Raw genomic sequence first — 23,609 nt, forward strand, 5'->3', positions numbered from 1 at the left:
GTGCGCAAAGTTCCTCTGGTGCACTCAAGAAGCCATTCCGCCCTCGCCTACGGCTCGGGCGTAAACGTTTCTTTCGGTGCAGAAAACTGTCACTTTGCACACTAGTTGCACAAATAACTATTCTATATTTCCGTTACTCCTTGTGTTGTGTGAATGTATATTTCTTCTTAGCTGATTATTATGTAAGTTATTTTTCATATAAGTAGAAGGAAAATGGGCAAGCGAACTCAAAATCAGCTGTTTTCTTCCCCCTCCCCTCCCCTAAGCGTCGTCCCCCCCGCCCCCGTCCCCATATCTGCTGTTCAGTGACGTCATCAGCTGTTCAGTGACGTCACTTGACCTCGAAATTTCCCGCCACAACAAAAATTTCCCTCCATTTTTCCTAACCTCAAAGACAACATAACCTCAAAATCTTTTTTCCCACCATGGGAATTTCCCTCCATTTTTTTCTATCCTCAAACTACTAGAAGATTAGACAACATAACCACCAAATCTTTTTTTTCCCATCATAAGCAGGGGTGCGCGCACACGCTCAGTGTCCAAGTATTGATTTTGTTTTCACAGACACACACACACACACACACACACTCAATTGTTTGGTGTAGTATGAAAAAGACAGTAAGTGAAGTTGGGAAAAGAAGAGAAGAGAGAGAGAGACAATAAAATAATATATATCTTGGTTTAACACATACACAAAGTACATTTATATATACAATAGGTATTACATAAAATCAATTACATATTCATGGTCATCATTGATTTTTTGATGTAGCCATGCAAAGCATGGGCAATCTGCAATGAACATCTATAGTTATGTCTATCAGCACCCAACAATGATGATGATGATGATGAAGCCAAAGGTAATTCATTATTAACATTATTCTGCTGTGTTGTAGTTGCAAGAGATTCTTGTATACATAGACGTATTTCCTCCAATAATGTAAGTAAATGATGTTCTTCACAATAGACATGTGAAATTGAGCTACTACATTTCTTTAACAGTCCATCAAGGTTTGGTGGACTAAATTCAGAAGCATACTCACACGAAATATCAATAATTCGAACATTATCGTGAATTAAACCATCTAATTGTTTGTATAGGAGAGTCATTTCCTTTTTAGAAAAGAGAAAAACAACCACGTTGATCACTTTAGTTGGTAATTGTCAGTGACTAGGTCATTGACCAAGGCTGCTATTACTCTACAAACTTGCTATTGATTTTCTCCTAGAAAGAGGAACACCACAATATTTTCATAATATCATTTATTCATTTTCCTTGTCCTACAATTATTACTGTCTATTACGTTACAAACTTGCTATTGATTTTCTCCTAGAAAGAGGAACAGCACAATATTTTCATAATATCATTATTTATTCATTTTCCTTGTCCTACAATTATTACTGTAGTGTTTTCAGTTGGTGAGCAAGAGAAAGAGAGGGGGTTGGTAGCTTAGCTCTGTTCAATTGTAATTGCCATGCAGCTATGAAGAAGGTGAAGAAGAAGAGGTATTGATTTTCTCCTTATGGGCAAACAAGCTGGCAGGAATGAAGGCTTAATAATTGTTGTTGGGAATGAATAACTTGTTACTTTGCTTGTGGCCTACACAACTACTTTTTTCACCCCTTCCCAATTGGGGTAGGGCATGTAAAAAAACTGTCACAATACAAACTTGCTATATTGATTTTCCTCTAGAACAAGAACTGACACAGTTTGCATTAGGAATAGAGAAGAAAGAAAGAGAGAGAGACACAGTGTGATTCAGTTATGCTTTTTTTATTAACACATTATGGAAATGAACACACAAAAACTTTTTTGATTCTCTTTGAATAACAAACAAGAGTGTTAGTAACCTATATTAATAATTTTAATATTTATATGTGAAAGAATTCTAAAACATGTGAAACACTAGAGTGTGATAGTGACATACAAGTCACAAATTTGATTTGACAAAACACATACACATCCTTTTTTTTAAAAGTACATAGTATTTATTGACAAACATATAATTAATCTTCAGTATTGAACAGAATATACAGCTGAAGACGTCTTTCTCCTTGGCTATAATCATTGTTGGTGACATAACGCTCAACTGATGGCTTATTCCTTTCACGAACAATGCATGGTCCATCAATTTCATCATACCCCCCAGTATATGACAGTGGCATAGGTCTGCGTATAGCCTTGTAGATGCTAATCTCAAAAGCTGAAACACCAGATGTTCCATCCTCCAGCCTGATTCGTTTCACATGTCCTGTACTCTCAATGTTTGTAAATCCTGCAAATTTAATCTCCTTTTGACCCAGTCCCAGTAGACATTTAGATTGTTGTCCACATATAAAATCACACTTGTAGTATTGGTCTTGATTGAGAACACTCAACACAATCTTCACATCCTTATTTCTCCTGTTGGGTACCTTCTCAAGATTAACAATAGCAGCCATTCTACCCTTTTCCAACTTGAAGAAAGATTTTAGCAGTATGCAAGTGTCATCAAACATGACAGTGAATTTCATTGCAAGTCCTGGTGGGCAATGACGCATTGCCCTCTTGTTGATATTATCCTTGATACTCTTCATAGTTTGCGTGAAAACTTTCAGCAGGAAACATTTCACATCGGAGGAGGTTACATGAGTATTTCTCAATGGGTTGTAAAGATCATCGCATACATAGAAAACGTTGCTATCCTTGACTGCATCAACAACAGCCTGTTGCTTCTGCCTGAGTCGTATGCATGCACAACTACGAGATTCACGATCTGCACAAAACTCTAAATGACCACTCTCCTTGAAAAAGTCACTCAATGTCATTATACCATGATAATTCAGTTCAGCTTCTAGCTCACTCACTGCATTAAGCAGATAACGTTCACGTTCACTGTCAGACAACATTGTAAGACCGAGTGCATTTTGTTGTCAGCATCATCTTTCATACTCTGAGAACTCACATAGATACAAGAATTACACATTTATATAAGAGAGAGAGAAAACAATTTATTACACATATAGTTAGATACAACTGCACTAGTGTCTTACATGGTGGTGACGGTGACCACTAGGTGACCACTGGGTGACCACTGAGTGACCACTGGGTGACCACTGGGTGATAGGGCTGAGAGTGAGAGAAAGAGAGTGAACAGTGAGTGGACAGTGAGACAGTGAGTGAGAGAGAGTGAGTGAGAGTCACACAAAACTTCTCACAATGCCAAATGTAGGCTGTCTGACATTTATAATTAAACTTGAGTTTTCTAGTTATCTTTGCACATGTGCTGTATCCCTATAAATACTCCAGAATAATTGTCTTTCGTTCAGTTTAATAGTAGAAGCAGTGAACATGGCTTCTTCCAAAGTGTTTAGTGTTTCTCAGCTCTGTGGTAATAAAATAAAGAAGCCTACCATAAAGCGGTTTGGTTTGTGGCTGTTGACAGAAAATCTGTGCAATGACAACCTTATTACAGACATTGAGAAAATTGATTACACTGCTGGAGAAGAACTTTTGGTGCAGGATGGAACAAACCTTGTGCCTATTACAGAACCCTTTTGTAACAACATTATGCTGGTAAAGGTTTGTGGTTTGGAGGAGGAGGACTGCCAAGAACTACTGGATAAAAGACGTTTTATTCTAAAGAAGGAGATGTGTGAATCATTCAATTTGTACTTGAGAGGAAAATTCTCCAAAATGGTGTCAGCTAAGCATAAAGTTAAAGCAAAGTTGCCATACTTATTGGACAGTGGAAGCGATATGTCAAAGAAGATTCTACAACTGCTTGGGGAGGACAACTATAGAGAAGTGCAGCAGAAGTACTACAAACCAGTGGGGATACCATACAAAGTAGAGCTTGCCGATGTCCCCATTGCTACATTAATGGATGAGTTACCAACAATATTAGAGCAGCTTAGGAAGGAACATTTCTATCTTCTGGACTTTGACATAACACAGGACTTTGCTGGAATATTTAACAAGGGTGGAATGTGTGATTTTCTAACTATAAATCATTGTTTTTTGTTTCCAAGGATAATATAAAGAAGACTATAATGTAATTGAGAATAATGATGGAACTATTGGAATTGATTGCTTGACTTGGGTTAATAATAATGTGAGAGTAAAAATTTTTAATAAGTTTATTTGTCAAATGACAAGCCCTGGTGTAAATAAACAGCTAGGTAACCATATTGTAGACTTTATTGCCTGTCCAGATACAAGATTATGTGAAACCTTTACCTCTGACTTGGCTAAAATGCATGGTATTACTCGTTTGGAAGCAACAATTTATAACTACAGCATTAGCAATAACTATAGCAGCTCTAATCAATTTGACCCTATTCAAGATTGCTTGTCACTCTTAAATGACAGTAAGAATTATTTCCAAAATGCTCCTATATTTTCTGTATCCTTTGCTAAAATGTGGACTAAACTGACAAACAATTTAAAGAATAGCTGTTGTTTGGTTTTTAACAATCTCTTACAATATGTTTACTGGGGAAATAGCAATACCAAGAAATTGACTGGAGTACAATTAAATCTGCCTACCAATCCACAACAACGAAATAAAATAATATCCTATGTAATCTCTGCATTTAGCTTTAATCTACTACCCATTAATTATGTGGAAATTTACGAAAAGGATACAGACAACAAGGACAATATTAGTTTTATACAAAAGTGTTATATTAAGAGTGGTGAGACTTATTTCTCCAAGTCAACCACAGGTTTCTCTACAATATCCAAAGAGTTTAACCTAGAGGAGCTAGGTCTTGTCGAAACTGGTAATGTAACACCACAAGTTTTGAGAAAAAGAACAAATGTCAACTCTAAGCTTGCTCCTTCTCCTGTTAAGGGGATACAACCTTTGTCTCCATTAAAAATACTATCTACCAGAAAGCGTATGCTAGAATTGGATGAGATTAATCTCAAACGTAGAAAGGTAGAGTTTTTAGAGGCTACAGAGAGCATAAAGAAGCAGCACAAACAACTTATAGAATTTGAGAAGGAGATTGAGAATTTAAGAGAGCAACTTGAACCATATTTTTATTCACATTGGTGGAATTTTGAGCCTAGTGGGGTTTATAATGTGACTGCATTTTCTGTAAATAGTAAGGGGAAATTTCCATATGTAGGTGTTTTAGGTGAAAAGGAAGGCACGAAACATGTGTATATTGTAAAAGGGTATCACAAAAATGTTTTTCTAAATGCATACAAAGCAATAGAAGACCTTAAGAAAGTGGGTTATTTTGTAATCCCATACAATGATGACCAAAATGAAATTATTTGTCTACCAAGGGGAGAACTATTTGTGAAATTACCACCACCAATGGCATGACAAGCAGCTATAATGGTAACACATTACCAAAAATACAAAATCTAAAATTTTTGTCAGATGTATGGAAAAACTTTGAAGACACCCCATTCACACCACAGACAGATGTGGAGCAAATCAACAAAATTACTATGCTGGAAATTAAAGGGAAAATAAAAATAGGACAGTGCAAACGATTAGAAGACTTATCAGAAGGTACAGTGTTAGTCATTATTGCAATAAAAGAAGTGTACAATAGAAACAAGACACGGTATATTTTACAGTTTGAGAGCCTAGAAGAATTGTATGTGTCTAACTATTGGTTAGAGAAGGAATTTGAGAGCTCTAACATTGATTTGAATTATAAAATTAGAATTAAGCTAGATGTTCTAAAACATAATCCCAGTAGACATAAGGAAAGAGTTGTATTTTGTATTTAATTTGAGATATTGTAAATTGTGGAAAATGTAACATTATAATGGGTCTATTAATAAAGAAATTATTGTAACTTATTTGTCTTTGATTATATATCCCATGTTGTTGGTGAGTAGTAGTTTTGTGTGTGTTGCACTTTGTTTTAATAGATTTCTACCAGAGTTTGTAAACCTTCTCTCTTTTCAAATTTAATCCAATAACGGTGTTTGTTGAAGTCTGCAATGTTGTCTGCATGTAAAACACACAAAAACGTATCCGGTAATAGAAGTTCAAACTCAATATCACCTTCTGAGTCAGGGTCCACTAATTTTAGCACAATCTTTAAACCGTGTTGACTGAGAATAGTTTTCGCTCTATAAATTCGAAATATCTCCTGTGGCCACCAATTTACTACTAGTGTTGGAGGAAGTGTAAAAATCTCTTGTTTAGCTTTCAAGTTGAAAGCTTCTAAACAGAAAGAAGAAGATGCTGTTCCTTGTGTATCCATTTTTCCACCACCCTTCCTATTCTGCAACAATGTGTATACACACACACACGCCCACACACACACAGTATTTTTTGATAGAATATTGCCTAAGCTGAGGTGTGTTCGTGTATTTTATATAAAGTGAGATTATAATACACTGCTACTATAGTGTGGTCCACGTTTTAATGACAGTAGATAAAAGATAAAGAAGAATAGTGATGATGATGATGATTCTCTCTGTATTAATTATTTTTCTGCACTGTGAAAAACAAAATTGGCATCATTGTGAACCTAGAAAAGGATAGTATCACTGGCGGCTGCTTTGTTGAATAATAGACAAGGGTAGCAAAACCAAAGTTGAACAAATACTGTCATTTATAATGTAGGCAAAATCAATAAGTCTCTTTATTCTGACGAGAGAGAGAGAGAGAGTGACTGGGGGGTCAAAGAGTCATTCACCAGCAAAACAAAAAATCAATAAGTCTCTTTATTCTGACGAGAGAGAGAGAGACACTGGTCGTCTGAGTTTACTGATTACAATTCACACAAGTCTAAGCTGGGGCGCATGGTGGTGGTGGTGGTGGGGGGTGGTGGTGGTGCCCTCCCCCCCTCCTCCTCTGTGTGTGTGTGTGCAAGGGGGGGTGGTGGTGGTGCCCTCCCCCCCTCCTCCTCTGTGTGTGTGTGTGTGTGTGTGTGTGTGTGCAAGGGGGGGTGGTGGTGGAGTTCTTGCATGCAAGATGCAAAAACATCATTTGAATAATTTATTGAGACAATGACAAGAGTGTGCAAAACATCATTTGAATAATTTATTGAGACAATGACAAGAGTCTACTAGCCTACCCTATCATTATCCCCCTTCAACCCTCGCCATCCCACTTCTGTTGAGACTTACCACCTCCACCTCACACTTTCTCCTGTTTTGTAAACGACATAAAACAGTTTCAATTTGACCGGAATGTTTTATTGCTGCCTGTAAACTAAAATGGAACACTTGTCTCTCTGTATAAGCAACTACCATTGAAAGCAATCACACTTACCAGCCAGCAGCCTTTTGTGTGTGTGTGTGTGTGTGTGTGTGTGTGTGTGTTGTGTGTGTGTGTGTGTGTGTGTGTGTGTGTGTGCATTCATTCTTATTATTATTTGATTGAGAGAGAAATAACAATTGTTGTCGTTGTTAACAAAAACTTCTTCTTCAAAGGTATGTTTCACAACTATTTGTAACATCTTCTTTTCTCATTAAAATTATTTCAAAGCAAAAAAATCTAAAAAAACAACCTCTTTTTGGAGCATCAGTGTCTATGTCCCATAAAAAATACTTAGTAATGTACAAATGTCGTTGTCAGGATTTCTTTGACATTACATCGCATATGTTTAAATTTCAAAATAAGAGTAGATATATCGAACCATTCATTTTGAGAGAAATTAACCCCGGAGAGATATTGTTCATTTGACAGAAACCCAAAAGAGTATACTTTTGATTTTATTATGAGAAACCTAATGTATTTTCACTACTATAGGTAGTGGACACAAATAATGATAACAAACACACTAACGTGAAAAAATACTAGAGTAAATATTATCATAGCATTTTTTTCTTGTGTAAATAAATTAAAAAAATGACACCAAATGAACAATGGACCTGTGTCGAATTACAAAAAGATATGGAAAGTGTTTTGTGTAATTTAGTTAGAAATATGAAAATAACCTATTCATCTTACAGTTTAGCATTGAATAATGCTAGAAGGTTTGCTAATAATGGTTGGTATCTCCAATTCAGTTTTGTTGCAAATACCTTCATGTTCTTTCGAACATATTCTAGCCATGGATGGTGAAATCTGGTATTACAATTGTATAAAATTAACTCTTCGATTATACCACTTGGGCTATCACTCATAAATACACACTAAATTCACCGTCATTTGTGAATTTATAATTGGTGGTCTGGTCTTTTTCCAAGAAGCACACCCACAACAAATGAACGAATTTTTTTTTTAGGTGACTGCTAACAAATTTACTTGCAGACATAGGAAAAATCTATTGTTTAAAGAAAGAACAAGTTCAAGATCAAACATATCATTGTGTAATAAACTATTTTGTACCAAATAAATACCATGACTTTCATATAGGTAAAAAATCACCTTACTTTACTTTCGGCGATGCAATTTCAGCGACCCCACTCCTCCCCCTATCACGTGACCTTGGCTCCACCCATCACTGCTCTCAGCCTGGATAACTTCACATTGGATTACAACCTTCTCTGCTCACATTGCACAACATTATGCAACAATCTAGAATAGTTATGTTTGCGCAGGAGTGGGGTCGCTGAAATTGCATTGCCGAAAGTAAAGTAAGGTGATTTTTTACCTATATGATAACAAACACACTAACGTGAAAAAATACTAGAGTAAATATTATCATAGCATTTTTTTCTTGTGTAAATAAATTAAAAAAATGACACCAAATGAACTATGGTCCTGTGTCGAATTACAAAAAAGATATGGAAAGTGTTTTGTGTAATTTAGTTGTTAGAAATATGAAAATAACCTATTCATCTTACAGTTTAGCATTATCATTGTGTAATAAACTATTTTGTACCGAATAAATACCATGACTTTCACAGATGTCAGCAGAAGAATTAGTCAAAACAATTTCAGCAGAAAACGCTTCTTATAAATTTACGAGCTTACAAGAACTGTTACCAGAACAAAACTATCCTTAATATTAAAGTACACCAAAGTGAGTGTACATCATCACAATAGAAAAACAAAACAGGTAATATTCTTTTTTAATTGTTACTTTGTATGTAAATATTTGTTGCTGTATTATGTTTTTTCTACCGTAGGTAATTTGTAGTAGTAACTACAAATATGGCACCTGTTAAACGGAAAAGATTGGCGCAAACTGCAGAAGAAGAAGAAGAAGAACAGCAGACAACACCTGTTAGTGGAGCGGGAAAGGACCAAACAGCACATAGATATAATCCATTTAGTTTATTAGAGAATGAATTTAGAGGGTGTTTGAAAACTTATTATTATAACAATTATGCACACAGTAAATCCGGTCACGAACCATTTATAGACTACAATCCAATGTTTAATGGTTTACAAAATTATATTTACAATTTATTAGCTCACGAGTTTCATACAAGCGGCTCATTAAAGTTTAATATTGTGGTAGAATCTACATACCAGAAAATAAATAAAGACAGTCAAGAAATTGTTGAGATAGCCGATGTGGCTTTTAAAACAATCAATTTTATTGTTACATCATTAGACAATTTACAAAAACAGATTCGCGATTCATTTTTTAATTTACTTATAGAAGAGACAAATTATCAAGGTAAATCCAGTGGTTGGTCCTTACGAAATATTGACGGTTTGATGCTGAGAATTAATAGATACAGACCATTGAAAGAACCAAATGGTTCTTCATATATTAAGCTACCCAAGAGTATATCTAAGAAAAATTGTATCATAAACCCACAGAATCAAACAGATTCAAAATGTTTTATGTATGCAATACAAGTGCGACACATTAAAGGTAAATGTAAATATCGTGTTGATAATCGTTATTTTCGTTTGTTAAACAAGAACAATCCAATATATAATTTCAATAACATTGATTTCCCAACCCCAATTTGTCAACTAGATAGATTCGAAAAGAATAACCCAACAGTTTCTGTTAATGTATACGGTATTGACGATAAAAATCTAATTTATCCGCGACGAATTAGCGAAACAATTAGACAAGACCATTTTGATTTGTTACTGCTTGTTGAAAAGGCGGACACCGATGATGGTGATGATGATGATGGAGAAATTGATAGCACTGCACAGAGAAGGTCAAAGGGAACAACAACAAAAGTAAAGCACAACCATGTCGTCATGTCCTACTGTTTGTATTTCGTTAGGGATGAAACACAAATACCGGACAGTTCGCCACTAACACAGAAAATACCATCGCGACCTATACTTTATAGAGGAGAAGATGCTGCCATACATTTTCTAACCACTTTAACTGAATATGCTACCCAGGTCATAGAGTCGTTAGATGAACATCATATTGGCATGTACCCATTAACAAGAGAACAAGAGCAAATGCATTCTGATGCAAAATTTTGCATGCGAAAAGCCTTTTGAAAACGATAAAGTTTATGATCATTGTCATCTCACTGGTTACTACAGGACTGCTCTTTGCAATGCATGTAACTTACAAAGACAACGCCAAACATACATCACAGTATTTCTACACAATTCAGCATCTTATGACACCCACCTAATTGTCTCTGCACTCGGTTCTGTTTGTAGTAATAAATTTGAAAAATTACATGTAATTCCTCAGACAAGTGAAAAGTATATATCATTTACTATACATTTGTCCAATCGACTCCATCTCAGATTTCTTGATTCATTCAAATTTCTACCCGATAGTTTGGTTTCGTTAACCTCTAACCTTTTACAACCAGCTGGTCTTACACCATCTATTGAGCAAATAGCTGGTATTCTCAAACACACATCGAAACATTTCGAACATCAAAGTTTACCTCTTGTATCACGTAAAGGAGTTTTTCCATACGAATATTGTGATTCTTGGGCTAAAATGAGCGAGGAAAAGTTTACCACCTATAGAAGAATTTTACAGTTCTCTTTGTGATAGTACAATAAGTGCAGACGATTATCAGCATGCACAAACGGTTTGGAAACACTTCAATTGTCGCACACTTGGTCAATACAGTGACTTATATTTGAAAACAGACGTACTACTCCTAGCTGACATAATGGAATCTTTTCGCAACATTAGTCTCGAGACTTTCAAACTTGACCCAGCACACTATTTCACACTTCCTGGTTTTTCTTTTGATGCTATGCTTAAATATACTAAAATTAAGTTGGAACTTTTAACAGATTACTCAATGTACACATTTTTCCATTCCTCTATCAGGGGCGGAATAGTTACGTGTGTTCACAGACATGCAGTTGCAAATAATCACTATACTGGGGCACCTTACAATACCCAAAAACCCAACAGTTTTCTAGCTTTTTTGGACATTAACAATTTATATGGATTTGCCATGTCTGCAGCTCTTCCAAGGGCAAATTTTGCTTGGATGAATCGACATGAAATAGACAATGCTGTTGCCAACATGAAAAATTGGAGCGAGGACCAAACAGTAGGCTATGTTTTCGAAGTAGACATAGAATACCCAAAAGACTTGCATGACACACACAACGATTTTCCTTTTCTGGCAAGAAATCAAAAAGTTTCCCCATCCAATCAGACTCGACTCATAACCTCACTTACAAATCACACAAATTATGTATGCCACTATTTACTGTTGAAACAAGCTATAGAACACGGATTGAAATTGACAAACATTTGTAGAGGCATTTCTTTTGAACAAAGCAGATTTCTAGAACCATACATAAGTTTGAACACACAGCTAAGACAACAGTCTAAGAATAAATTTCAAAAAGATTTCCATAAATTACTCAACAATGTGATTTTTGGTAAATCGTGTATGAATTTATGGAAACAAATGGATTTAAAGTTGGTTAATAACGAGAAATCGCTATTGAAATATATAGCTCGTCCCTCGTTCAAAGATCATTTGATTTTTGGGAAGAACATATGTGGTATAACTCTACACAAAGAAAATATTTTGCTAAACAACCCTATTTACATTGGTTTTTCGATTTTAGATTTGAGTAAAATAGTAATGTATTCATTCCATTATGATGTAATTAGAAAGATATATGGTCCCTGTGCCAAACTCCTTTATCAAGACACGGATAGTCTGATATACCTGATTAAAACCGTGGACTTTTATTGTTACATAAGGACAAATGAAGATTTAAAAAATTGGCTAGACACATCAAATTATCCTGTAGATCACCCAGCTCATTCTACACATAACCGTATGGTTGTTGGTAAGATGAAAGATGAATTTGCTTCTAAAGCTCCTTATCAGTTTCTGGGTTTATGGTCAAAACTATGGGCATGCAGATTGTATAATGAAATTATTGGTCAACAGCAGCAACATTTTGATAAAGAAACAGAAGATGGATTAGAAAATGAACCTAAAGTAGGTCTAATTAAAAAAGCCAAGGGTGTAAAACGATGTATATTGTCACGCGAATTAACAGCACAACATCCAAAGTCTAATCAATACATTTCATTTCAAGACTATTTTAATTGCCTATTTGAAGGTAGAGAGGTGTACAGAAGCCAGAATTTAATTAGATCAAAAAACCATAAAGTAATGACAATTTCACAAAATAGGAAGGCGCTTAGTTGTCAGGATGAGAAAAGGTATATCTGTAGTGATAAAATTACTACATTAGCTTTAGGACACTATAAAATTCCACTATTAACAGATGAGGAACCTGTTGTGTCTTCTACAACCTCAACCTCCACATCCTACTCTCCTTAACCCTTAGAGAATAAAACATCTTCTAGTAGCAAATAATTTTATTTGATGTGTTACAGATGATATCAAAATTATTAGGTTGTATGTTGATTCCACCGAAATAAGTTACAATATTGAACAACAGTGCATGAGAATAAGACATGCAGATTCCGCGATTGTATCAGCTTGTGTTCAACAAGAAAATTGTGGAGCTTATTGTGTTAAATTCATATTCAAAATGAATATAAAACAGATTATGGTTTGAAATTGAATTGACAGTACAAAAAAGTGATTTCACATATGTTGAAACAATTGTAAAGACAAACAGTGCGTCATTTCTTTTGAAAGGTACATAATTATTAAATAGTAAAATACTCCTTGCCATCATCAACCTTATATTGTGGCTTGTATGCTTGTATTCATGTTTTTATATATAAATCTTTTCACTTATTGTTGTATGTTACTAACAACACTGACACTATTTGTTTGTTATTCAGAAGAAAATCATAGTGTTATTTTTTAAAAAAAATTAAAAAAGGATGTGTATGTGTTTTGTCAAATCAAATTTGTGACTTGTATGTCACTAACACACCAATAGAATAGAATAGAATAGTTTATTCTCTGCATTTACATATTGTATCAAATATGTTTCACAGTCGTCATACATAATAGACTATATAAAATTTCAATTTCATGAGAATTTACAAATTTAAATGTAAGATAATGTAATAAATACATTTATACACTCTAGTGTTTCACATGTTTTAGAAATCTTTCACATATAAATATTAAAAATTATTAATATAGGTTACTAACACTCTTGTTTGTTATACAATACACTCAATCTTGTTTGTTATTTCAAAAGAGAATCGAAAAAGTTTTTGTGTGTTCATTACCATAATGTGTTAATAAAAAAAGCATAACCGAATCACACCGTGTCTCTTTCTTTCTTCTCTATTCCTTACTCAAACTACACTAAACACACAACTGAAAACTGTGTCAGTTGTAGAGGGAAATCAATATAGCAAGCTTGTCTTGTGACAGTTTTTTTTTACATGCCCTACCCCAATGGGTGGGAAGGGGTAGAAAAAAGTAGTTGTGTAGGCCACAAGCAAAGTAACAAATTATTCATTCCAACAACAATTATTCAGCTTCCATTCCTGCCAGCTTGTTAGCCAAAAAAGGAGAAAATCAATAGCTACAAAGGTAAGTGCAGAGGTAAGAAAACGTGGGGTAGATTATGCTAGCAAAGTAACAAATTATTCATTCCAACAACAATTATTCAGCTTCCATTCCTGCCAGCTTGTTAGCCAAAAAAGGAGAAAATCAATAGCTACAAAGGTAAGTGCAGAGGTAAGAAAACGCGGGGGGTAAATTATGCAACCCGCAGTACACCAAATCAATACTCTCTCTAGGTCTGGTGTCTATGCACTTCACAAACCTTACTGGGTAAGGTGGAAATCAATAGAGTGCTAATATTAATATTTAATTTCAATAGCCTATTAGATACACAACAATATTGTGTGTGTCTGTGAAATCAATACTTGCTCACTGAGCGCTGTGCGCGCGCTTAGCAGTCTGTGTAATTTTGAATGCCAAAAGCAGCAGGGGTAAAAAAGAAGGAAATCAATCAATAGTGTTGATTGTACTACTTCTAAATAATTAATTTCAATAGCCTATTTCAAATTACAACACATACAATTGAGTGTGTGTCTGTGAAAACAAAATAAATACTTGGACACTGAGTGTGTGTGCGCACCCCTGCTTATGGCAGGAAAAAAAAGATTTGGTGGTTATGTTGTCTAATCTTCTAGTAGTTTGAGGATAGAAAAAAATGGAGGGAAATTCCCATGGCGGGAAAAAAGATTTTGAGGTTAGGAAAAATGGAGGGAAATTTTTGTTGTGGCGGGAAATTTCGAGGTCAAGTGACGTCACTGAACAGCTGATGACGTCACTGAACAGCAGATATGGGGGCGGGGGGGACGACGCTGGGGGGAGGGGAGGGGGAAGAAAACAGCTGATTTTGAGTTCACTTGCCCATTTTCCTTCTACTCATATATAAGAGACAAGTAAAAATATACAGGTTTATTATTGTCAGTATACCTATTTGGGCAAATAACGGTTTACATTGAGCCAATCTTTCAGAATTTGTGATTATTCCTATAACTCTTTTTTGAATTATCAATATATCTTGAACATGTGGACTATTTCCCCAGAGTAGAAGCCCATACGCAATTATACTCTGGAAAAAAGAAGCAAAGTATGCTGATCTAACATAAGACGTGGGGACACAGCCTATCAAATTTTTACTTTCCTTGCCCTATTACCATAGGTAAGGAAAGTATTGCTTTCCGAAAAAAATTAAGGTACCCCAATTTCTAAATTTCTATACGTTTCAAGGTCCCCTGAGTCCAAAAAACTGGTTTTTGGGTATTGGTCTGTATGTGTGTGTGTGTGTGTGTATGAGTGTATGTGCGTCTGTGTACACGATATCTCATATCCCAATTAATGACTTGAAATTTGGAACTTAAGGTCCTTTCACTATAAAGATCTGACACGAACAATTTCGATCAAATGCAATCCAAGATGGCGGCTGAAATGGCGAAAATGTTGTCAAAAACAGGGTTTTTCGTGAATTTCTCGGAAACGGCTCCAACGATTTTGATCAAATTCATACCCAAAATAGTCATCGATAAGCTCTGTCAACTGTCCCATATCTGTAAAAATTTCAGGAGCTCCGCCTCATCAATGAAGATAGATTCCCAATTATCAGGCTTCAGATACAATTGAAACATGAAAATCTCTACAATTAATGTTCAGTAACATTTTCACCTAAAATTGAAAATAAGCTTCAAATTCGAGAAAATGTGATTATTCAATTGCAAATTATTGTTGATTCTATTAAATCATTCACTATGAAGATATAGCAGACCTCATGTGTGTCTCCAGCGTTATTGCCCTGTCACCAGCTGGCTCAAATCTTTAATTAGTAGACTTGAGATGCGCGGGAACACTAGCGACAGGTGATCAATTTTCATATTTCATAACGGCAAGGAAAGTTGTGTGAGTGCGCCACACCAGATTTTTCAGCAAGTATACCACTCTGGATAATTTGGAAGTAATATATTTAATGTGTGGCTCCCATGAAAGTTTGCTGTCAATAGAAACACCTAAAAACTTGACACTACCCAAACGGCTTTCTATAGGTAAACTCTTCAAGCTAAAAATATTTTCTTGAGTTTTATTCTCATTGAGTGAAAAACCATTGACTCTGAACCACTTTGAAGCCTCAGACTAACTGTTCTTAACTTTATTCTGGAGTATTTCGAAATTTGAACTTACATTAAAAAATGTTGTATCATCCGCATAAATTATAGAATCAGCATTGCTTATAACAGAGTGGCAGATCATTAATCATCAATATGAACAATAATGGTCCCAAAACCGATCCCTGCGGCACCCCACTTTTTATCTCATTAACTTGATATTTTTCCTTTCCTATGCAAACAATTTGTTTTCGGTCACTGAGGAAAGAGGCAAAAATGTTATTGAATTTGCTACCAACAATGCCATAATGAACCAGTTTACTCAGAAGCACATCGCGAGCCACGCAATTGAATCCTTTATTTACTGAGATCGCAAAATGTGGCCAGAGTATGTTTTATCCCCATAAGCTCTGAGTACTTTTTAATCATGGAATCAATAGCATTGATGGTAGACTTGTTATTTCTGAATCCAAATTGTACATCTGACAGTATGTCATGTTTACTCAAGTAATCACACACTTGAAGATGGATGATAGTTTCTAAAACCTTTGATAGGATCGGTGTGAGAGATATTGGGCGGTAACTTGATGGACACTCTTTCTCACCCTTCTTATAAATGGGCACCACTCTATAGTTTAAGCATTTCTGGAAATACCCTTTCTATAAACATTTATTGGAATATAAGTTTCAAATATATTCAAGAAAGTATTGAAATTTTTTTGAAAACCACATTTGCTGTTTGATGTGTATTATCAATGAGCAGCCTTTCCCAACTGAAGCTATTGAGTGCATTTTCGAAATTCTGAAATTTATTATGCGTTATAGGTCTTGTGATGACCACCTTAGGCCCTTTATTATTTTTATTTGATAACTCTGAACATGACCCATGAATCCTCAATCAAACCAAATCATGATCAAAAAATGCAATAGGTATCACATCAGAACAAATTGCACCTCTATTCAAATTCGTAAATATATTATCAAGACAGGCAGTCTCTCTTGTGGGCTTACAGTTTTTAAAATTATAGTTTAATTGTCTCAATAGATTTTTAAATTCCTTTACACTGCGAATATCTTTTGTTACATCAAAAGCCGCATTGATGTCGCCACCCACTACTATACCGTACCAAATTTCTTCCACTGAGGATTGAGAAAGAAGTGGAACAAATCCTCCAATTTTTCTAAGAAGATTTGAGGATCGCCATTGGGTGATCTGTAAAGAGTTACGGCAACAATTTTTAATTCTTTGAAATAAACACCCGTTGCTTCAAAATGTAGCTCACTGCACAAGAATGCTAAATCTAATTTAATACTAGTGTCAGTCAATGCTCTCTTAGTATAAATTGCTACGCCACCATGAATATGTTGCTCCCTATTGAAACTATTTACAAGCTGAAAGTCATGTAATACATTAAAAGGAATTTCATCAATGCTGCACCAGTGCTCACTCAAACACAGCAAATCAAACAAGTTATCATTAGCAAATTCATTCAGAACAACATGTTTTCCAACAATACCCTGAATATTAAGATAGACCACTTTGAATGCTGAGGTTTGCCGAATAATAGTATGGCAATGATTAATCTCATTCATAGACTCACTAACATAATTATTAAGAGATTAATCATTAAATGCAGGCTGACTATCTACATAATTATTCTTAACACATTCAGAAATACGCTTACGTTTCGTCAATCCTCCAATGCATGACTGGTAATTTACTGACAAATTTCTATAAAAAAGTCCGTATGATACTCAACAGGAATTGGTTGAGATGAATTTTCGTTCTTACAAGCTATTTTTTGAACAAATTCTAAGATTTCATCGCAAACATATTTTTTTCCCAAGGAATTAAGATGTAGACCATTGGAAGTATATTATATTGGAAGTAACTATTACTGTAAAAATAATTGTACGACTAAAAAAATGAATAAATTAATATAAACTATAAATTCAATTTAAAGCGAAGCTTGGTTTCCGATATTTTTATCAATAACAACATGTGATAGCGACATGACCGGTCCTTTTGAATGTTCTGCCTTGCCGTATTACCCAATGTCATTTCCTATCAACACTCAGGTTTATAGATTACTAGCCGGCAGGCTCGCTTCACTCGCCATACTCGTCTTGCCAGGGGGCTCCGCCCCCTGGACCCCCGACTGGATTGCCAAAAATGAGACCAGCGGGCTCGCTTCGCTCGCCTGCATGTAGACTTCAGCGGAACCTCTGTACCGAATTTGAACGTATTATGTCAATTTGATCTTGAAAAACACCTGTTACTATATCTACTCAACTCAACTTAATGCCAACCTGACAAAATTTTTAATTTAGTTACCAGAAAAACTGTTTCGAAGAAGTACTCTCTCTAGATTATAGTTCTATAATAACATATGGTATGGACATTTCAATTATAATTTTTAAGTTATTGGATTATTAGAAGAATAAACATGCTAAAAGACGAACTTTAAACTATTAAAAACCACCCTAAGAGTTAAAATAGCGCCAAAATATTTCTTAGTGCGCTTCTAAAGGGCCAACTGAACATACCTACCAAATTTGAACGTTTTTGGTCCGGTAGATTTTTAGTTCTGCGAGTGAGTGAGTGAGTGAGTGAGTCAGTCAGTCAGTCAGTTAGTGCCATTTCGCTTTTATATATATAGATATATTGGGTTCTTCATGTTTTCTTACTAAAAATTTGCACTTTCACTTCCTGAGTTTCTATTTTATAAAGTTTAAAATTAAGAAAACCTATTTTTAAACACAATTCACATTTAAAAAGCGAACAAATATAAAATTTTGAAGATTATATTGAAGCTGAAAATTTTACATTACAATTTTTTCCATTGGCAACCAAAATTGTAATTTCTTATGTTTGCAGCCGAAAAAAGGGAAAGAGGGCCAAATTTTACAGAAATGGAGAAATCCCAATTACTTGAGATTGTTCTCAAGTATAAGGACATAATTGAAAACAAGAAGACAGACAAGGTACAGTAATTGCTATTTTCTTTTGCCATAATGTTGCGATTTGATGGATCCAATAATATTGATATTGTTATTTAAGATATTGATAGTGTAGGCCTAATAGACCATCTTTTATAAAATATCTTTTATAATTATGATGTCATAACAGGTTGACCTTATCTTTACAAAAGATAGGCCAATGGAGATTCCAATAGAACCAGCTTGTTTAGTATATCTACACAGTATGAGCTTTCAGATTAATAGTAGTGGCGGCTCTCAATTGCAAACTTTTGAATGTAATCGATTTGAAATTGCGTGGAGTTGGCCTATCTATCTTCTCTCATATTTTGCATTGATTCTTGAAAATACAGTCATCTCTAAAAAAAAACCCTATCAATATTTCTTACCTCACAATCACTGTTACATAAATTACCATACGCATGGTAATATATTCTGACCGTCACTGTTTTCATTCATGTTTTAAATCCTATGGACAAGAACGAGCTTTTGCCAACGGGCAAATATCAATATCAATATATATATATACCTTTTCAACAGGGGTCGCCGACAACCTGTCTTCCCGACAACTAAGCTCCTCGCTATTCGATATTTTGATAACAGGCGTCAGTAAATCCCCTGGCAAAATATACCATTGCCGTCAACTAGTCTCCCCGACAGTTAATCCCCTTCTAGAATAACGAAGGAGTTTGGTTGTCGGCGATAAGTAAGCTCCTCACACGCTCACGACAACTAAGCTCCCCGACAGTAGATCCCCTGCTGGATATGACGGGTCTGGTTGTCGTGATCGTACAGAAAAATAAGATCAAATAGGGTAAGATTGGTAAGATGACAATGTTCCAACTATTAATTAATGTATGCCAATCATGTAATAGGTAAAACCAATTAATTCATTATTTCAATTCATAGCATATAACTACAGATAACGCAGATCAGCAATAACTATGAATCATTGCATGAAAAATATCCAAAGAAGTAAAGAATGAGAATGAGAGAAATAAATTACTCAACTTAAAATGTAAAAATGATTTACATTTTTCTACACTGCAAATTCTTTAAACTTTGTTGAACGACAACGCAGAATACTAGCATAAACCAAGCTCCTTGTACGCTAACGTCAACTAGTCTCCCTGACAGCAAATTGCCTACTGGTTCAGAGGGGACCATAGTTGTCGGGACCATAGACGACAACCAAGCTCCGCTCTTCGGACGCTCACGACAACCAAGATCCCCGTCAGTTAAGCTCCTCTCTCTGGAGCTCAGTTGACGCCGTCAGTAGATCCTCTCGAAAGTGGTTTTAAAAGGAGCTTTACTGTCGGGGAGCTTAGTTGGCGCGTTCCCGTCAGATTCAGCTCATCTCGGTCAGACTGACAAAATCTATCTGGCAAGTGCCAGTCAACAATGGATACTACTGAGTTAATGACTCGGCTGGTGTCGGCTCTAGCAAAGTCACACTAGACAGTCTTAGGCTATACTATAGTTTGTGTAAAATAAGTTGAGACTTGGTCTTCCATCCGAAGAAATTACAGGGTTGCCAAATCGTGTAAAATTGCAAATTTCTCAAATTTCCAATTCAACGTCAGAATTGGATGTAGAGTATCATCCCCGATATCCTAGTAGTTCTAAAAGAGCTTCAGGGTTGAAGGATTAAAGGATTAAATTTAACTTTTATGATAAAATTGGAAACATCGCGAAGATTTGTTTTTCTTTTGAATATTACTTCTCTCAGAATCATGGGGCGTCGTAATGCGTAATAATTTTATATTAAGTAAACAGGGAGAATGTCTCCTTTCTATTGGTGTCATTCTATTGGATTATTGTCTTTCTATTGGATCATTTTTATCCGACTTATAGTTATTTTTTAATTAATGATTATGTTCGTCAATGTCGAGACATTTCGAGCATAAAACATGAAATTTCCGATATGCTGGAAACTTTTTTGTTTCAAAAGATAAGTAGGTGGTGAAAGCGAGAAAGTTTCTTATAAATAATTAAAATTATTTTTCCAATTGGCAAAAGTAAAGAAAATTTGAGAAAGTTGCAATTTCACACGATTTGGCAACCCTGTAATTTCTTCGGATGGAGGACCAAGTCTCAACTTATTTTACACAAACTACAGATGGATAGGCAATAGCAGGCGCAAGCAGTTTTTCTAATCTGACATTTCATGTGTAGTATGTAAATACTTGCAACTTTTTTCCCACACACAGACTTTTCACAACATCTTGGTTCACTTATTATTTTCTGTAGGCTAATGTTTTCTAGCTGTAAATAAAGATTTTTTTATTTATAGGTATCCCTCCTCACAAAAAATAATACTTGGAAAAGAATTAATAAGGAGTACAATGCTATCCAAAGGAGTACAGGCATCAGAGAGTTGAAAACCCTTAAAGCTCTCTACGAATGTTTGAAGGCAAAGGCCAGAAAAGATAAGGCGGCAGAAAGAGTGAGTACTTTTCTCAAATAATTAAATTCCTAACGCATAGTGCTATCAGATACTCTAAAGACTTCCGCAACTGTGAATATTGACAACAGAAAATCAATTAACGCTACTACACAGTAATAATTTGTCCGGGTGGGAATTGAACAAAGTATTTTTGTATAGAAGCGAACATCGATTTTCCTCCAGCTATTCATTCTGTTCTCAATGTTTGCAATCACAAAAGTCTTAATAGCACTATTTGTTAGGATTTTTTTTCAATTAATTGTTCTTAATTCAATAGCAATTTCTTGTCCTTCCATCTTTTAAAAAAATTATTTTCCTTTTTCTTTCTGTTCTTTTTCATTCTTTACCTACTATTGATTGAATAATATGATGATACTATGCAGAACCAGTGTATTTCAGTTTTTAATGTTGAAATTTGTGAAGTTCAGTAAGTTTTTGGGTATTACATTAAAAATCAAATGCTTCCACATCCCTTGTCCAGAAATTGAAATACTTATCATCCAACTACCAAACTGATTTATTTATCTTAAGATTGACTACTTAACTATGGAAATAATAATAATATTCTTGACATTCCAGATAGAGACAATGAAAACTGGGAGAGGCTCATGCACATCTTCAATGGGTGAACTCTCCAGTAGGCTGATTAGAGAGCTGGGTGAACAGTTCCAGCCACTGCAAAATGAATTCGATTCCATTAGCGGAAATTTTGAAAAAGGTTGGTACAATATTATAGCAAACTCATTCCATTTATTTAATCCACTGAAAACGATTTTTTTTTTTTTAATTTTTCTCTAAGTTAAACGAACTCAACTTTTTTTAATATATTTTTATATCAGGGACTGTATTTATATTAAAACTAATACTGGTTTTGAATATTTTTACTGCATAAAACCCCGTTTATTTCAATATGGACATCATTAGATCAACTTTTTGAGAAATATTTTGAATAATTTCAGATATTTATTTTATTCATTTCAATTTTTTTCAATTTAAATTTATTTATTCACACACACACACACACACACACACACACACACACACACACACCACACACACACACACACCACACACACACCACACACACACACACCACACACACACACACACACACACACACACACACACACACACACACACACCACACACACACACACACACACACACACACACATAAGATACATCAATATGAAATAAAAATTAATTACATCAAAAAAAAAAAAAAAACATTACAGTATAAAATAAATAACATAAATATGAGAACACATTACAAAATTAGAAGGCAATTTATACATGTTATGTGGTGCAGAAGGGTAGAGGATCAAAAGTTCTTCCAACTATGGCTATCCATGTCATAGGAAGGCTTTTGATCCTTGGAATTTTTGGAAAGGATTGGGAAAGGGATGTGATAGAGCACAAGTAGGGGAAGTGAGCGCACTAATCAGAAAAGTTCTCTGTTAACTTATTATAGTTCTCAAAGGTAGAAGAAGTAGTTAATTTTGATCCAAGCATTGATATCTGTTTTTACTTTTTTTGCTTTCTTGGCACAGCTAATAATTTGTTCAGGAATTTTATTTATAATTTTAGTGCTTAAATATATGAGTTGTCTTCTAATATTTTCAATGTTAGTATGATAGATTAGGTACTTATTTGTGGTGGGTCTTAAATTGTATTGATTATTGATAGTATTATTAGTGCAAATGAAATTATTTTTATATTTAAATATATACTTCACTACATTCATTACATACAACTGTCTAACTGTCAACACGTTAAACTCTTCAAAAGTCAGGTTGGTTGGGAAAAGTTTAGGCTTATTTAAGATTGTTTTAATGATTGATTTTTGAATTATGAAAAGCTCTTCCAAGTGGGAATTATAACAGCCCCCCATACTGAAATACCATACTGAATTATGGACTGTACCAGTGCAAAGTATACCATTTTAAGATGACTTGAGTTTAGAATTTTTTTTGCTTCGTAGAATTATAAGAAAGATATCTGATTCTTTTGCATAAAAATTTGATATGGATGTCCCACTTCAAATATTCATCTATTATGACGCCTAGATATTTTGTGCTTGTTACTCTTTTTATTATGGGACAAGTGCAGTTATTGAAGTTCATGTTGCAGTTTGAATGTAGTCTCAGATTCATATTTTTGTCGGGTTTACCAGTTGTATTGAGTGCAAAGGTGATGTAATTGGTTTTATCAATGTTCAAGCTCAAAGTGTTTTTGTCTAACCATTTTTTAATGAGAAAACAGTTCTGTTCTGCAATTTCATGAGCCTCGATCCACGATTTTCCATAGAAAACAGCTG

At 34.8% G+C, this 23,609-nt stretch overlaps 1 protein-coding gene across 3 annotated transcripts in view; it reads left to right on the plus strand.

Moving 5' to 3' along the window:
* The window catches only part of LOC111057545 (myb/SANT-like DNA-binding domain-containing protein 4), a 61,775-nt gene that overhangs the window by 33,571 nt on the left and 4,595 nt on the right, over positions 1-23,609 (plus strand). The window contains exons 2-4 of one of the 3 annotated variants that reach the window (XM_022344978.2): positions 18,746-18,852; positions 21,140-21,292; positions 21,872-22,010. In XM_022344978.2, coding sequence (XP_022200670.2) covers positions 18,746-18,852; positions 21,140-21,292; positions 21,872-22,010 — 399 coding nt within the window. Of the gene's footprint in view, positions 1-845; positions 861-9,037; positions 10,802-18,745; positions 18,853-21,139; positions 21,293-21,871; positions 22,011-23,609 lie in introns of those variants that run through there. The other 2 variants (XM_039421425.1, XM_039421424.1) reach the window with 2 other exon arrangements.

Source organism: Nilaparvata lugens, chromosome 2 (genome assembly GCF_014356525.2).
Source record: "Nilaparvata lugens isolate BPH chromosome 2, ASM1435652v1, whole genome shotgun sequence".
In the NCBI taxonomy this organism is placed as follows: Eukaryota; Metazoa; Arthropoda; class Insecta; order Hemiptera; family Delphacidae; genus Nilaparvata; species Nilaparvata lugens.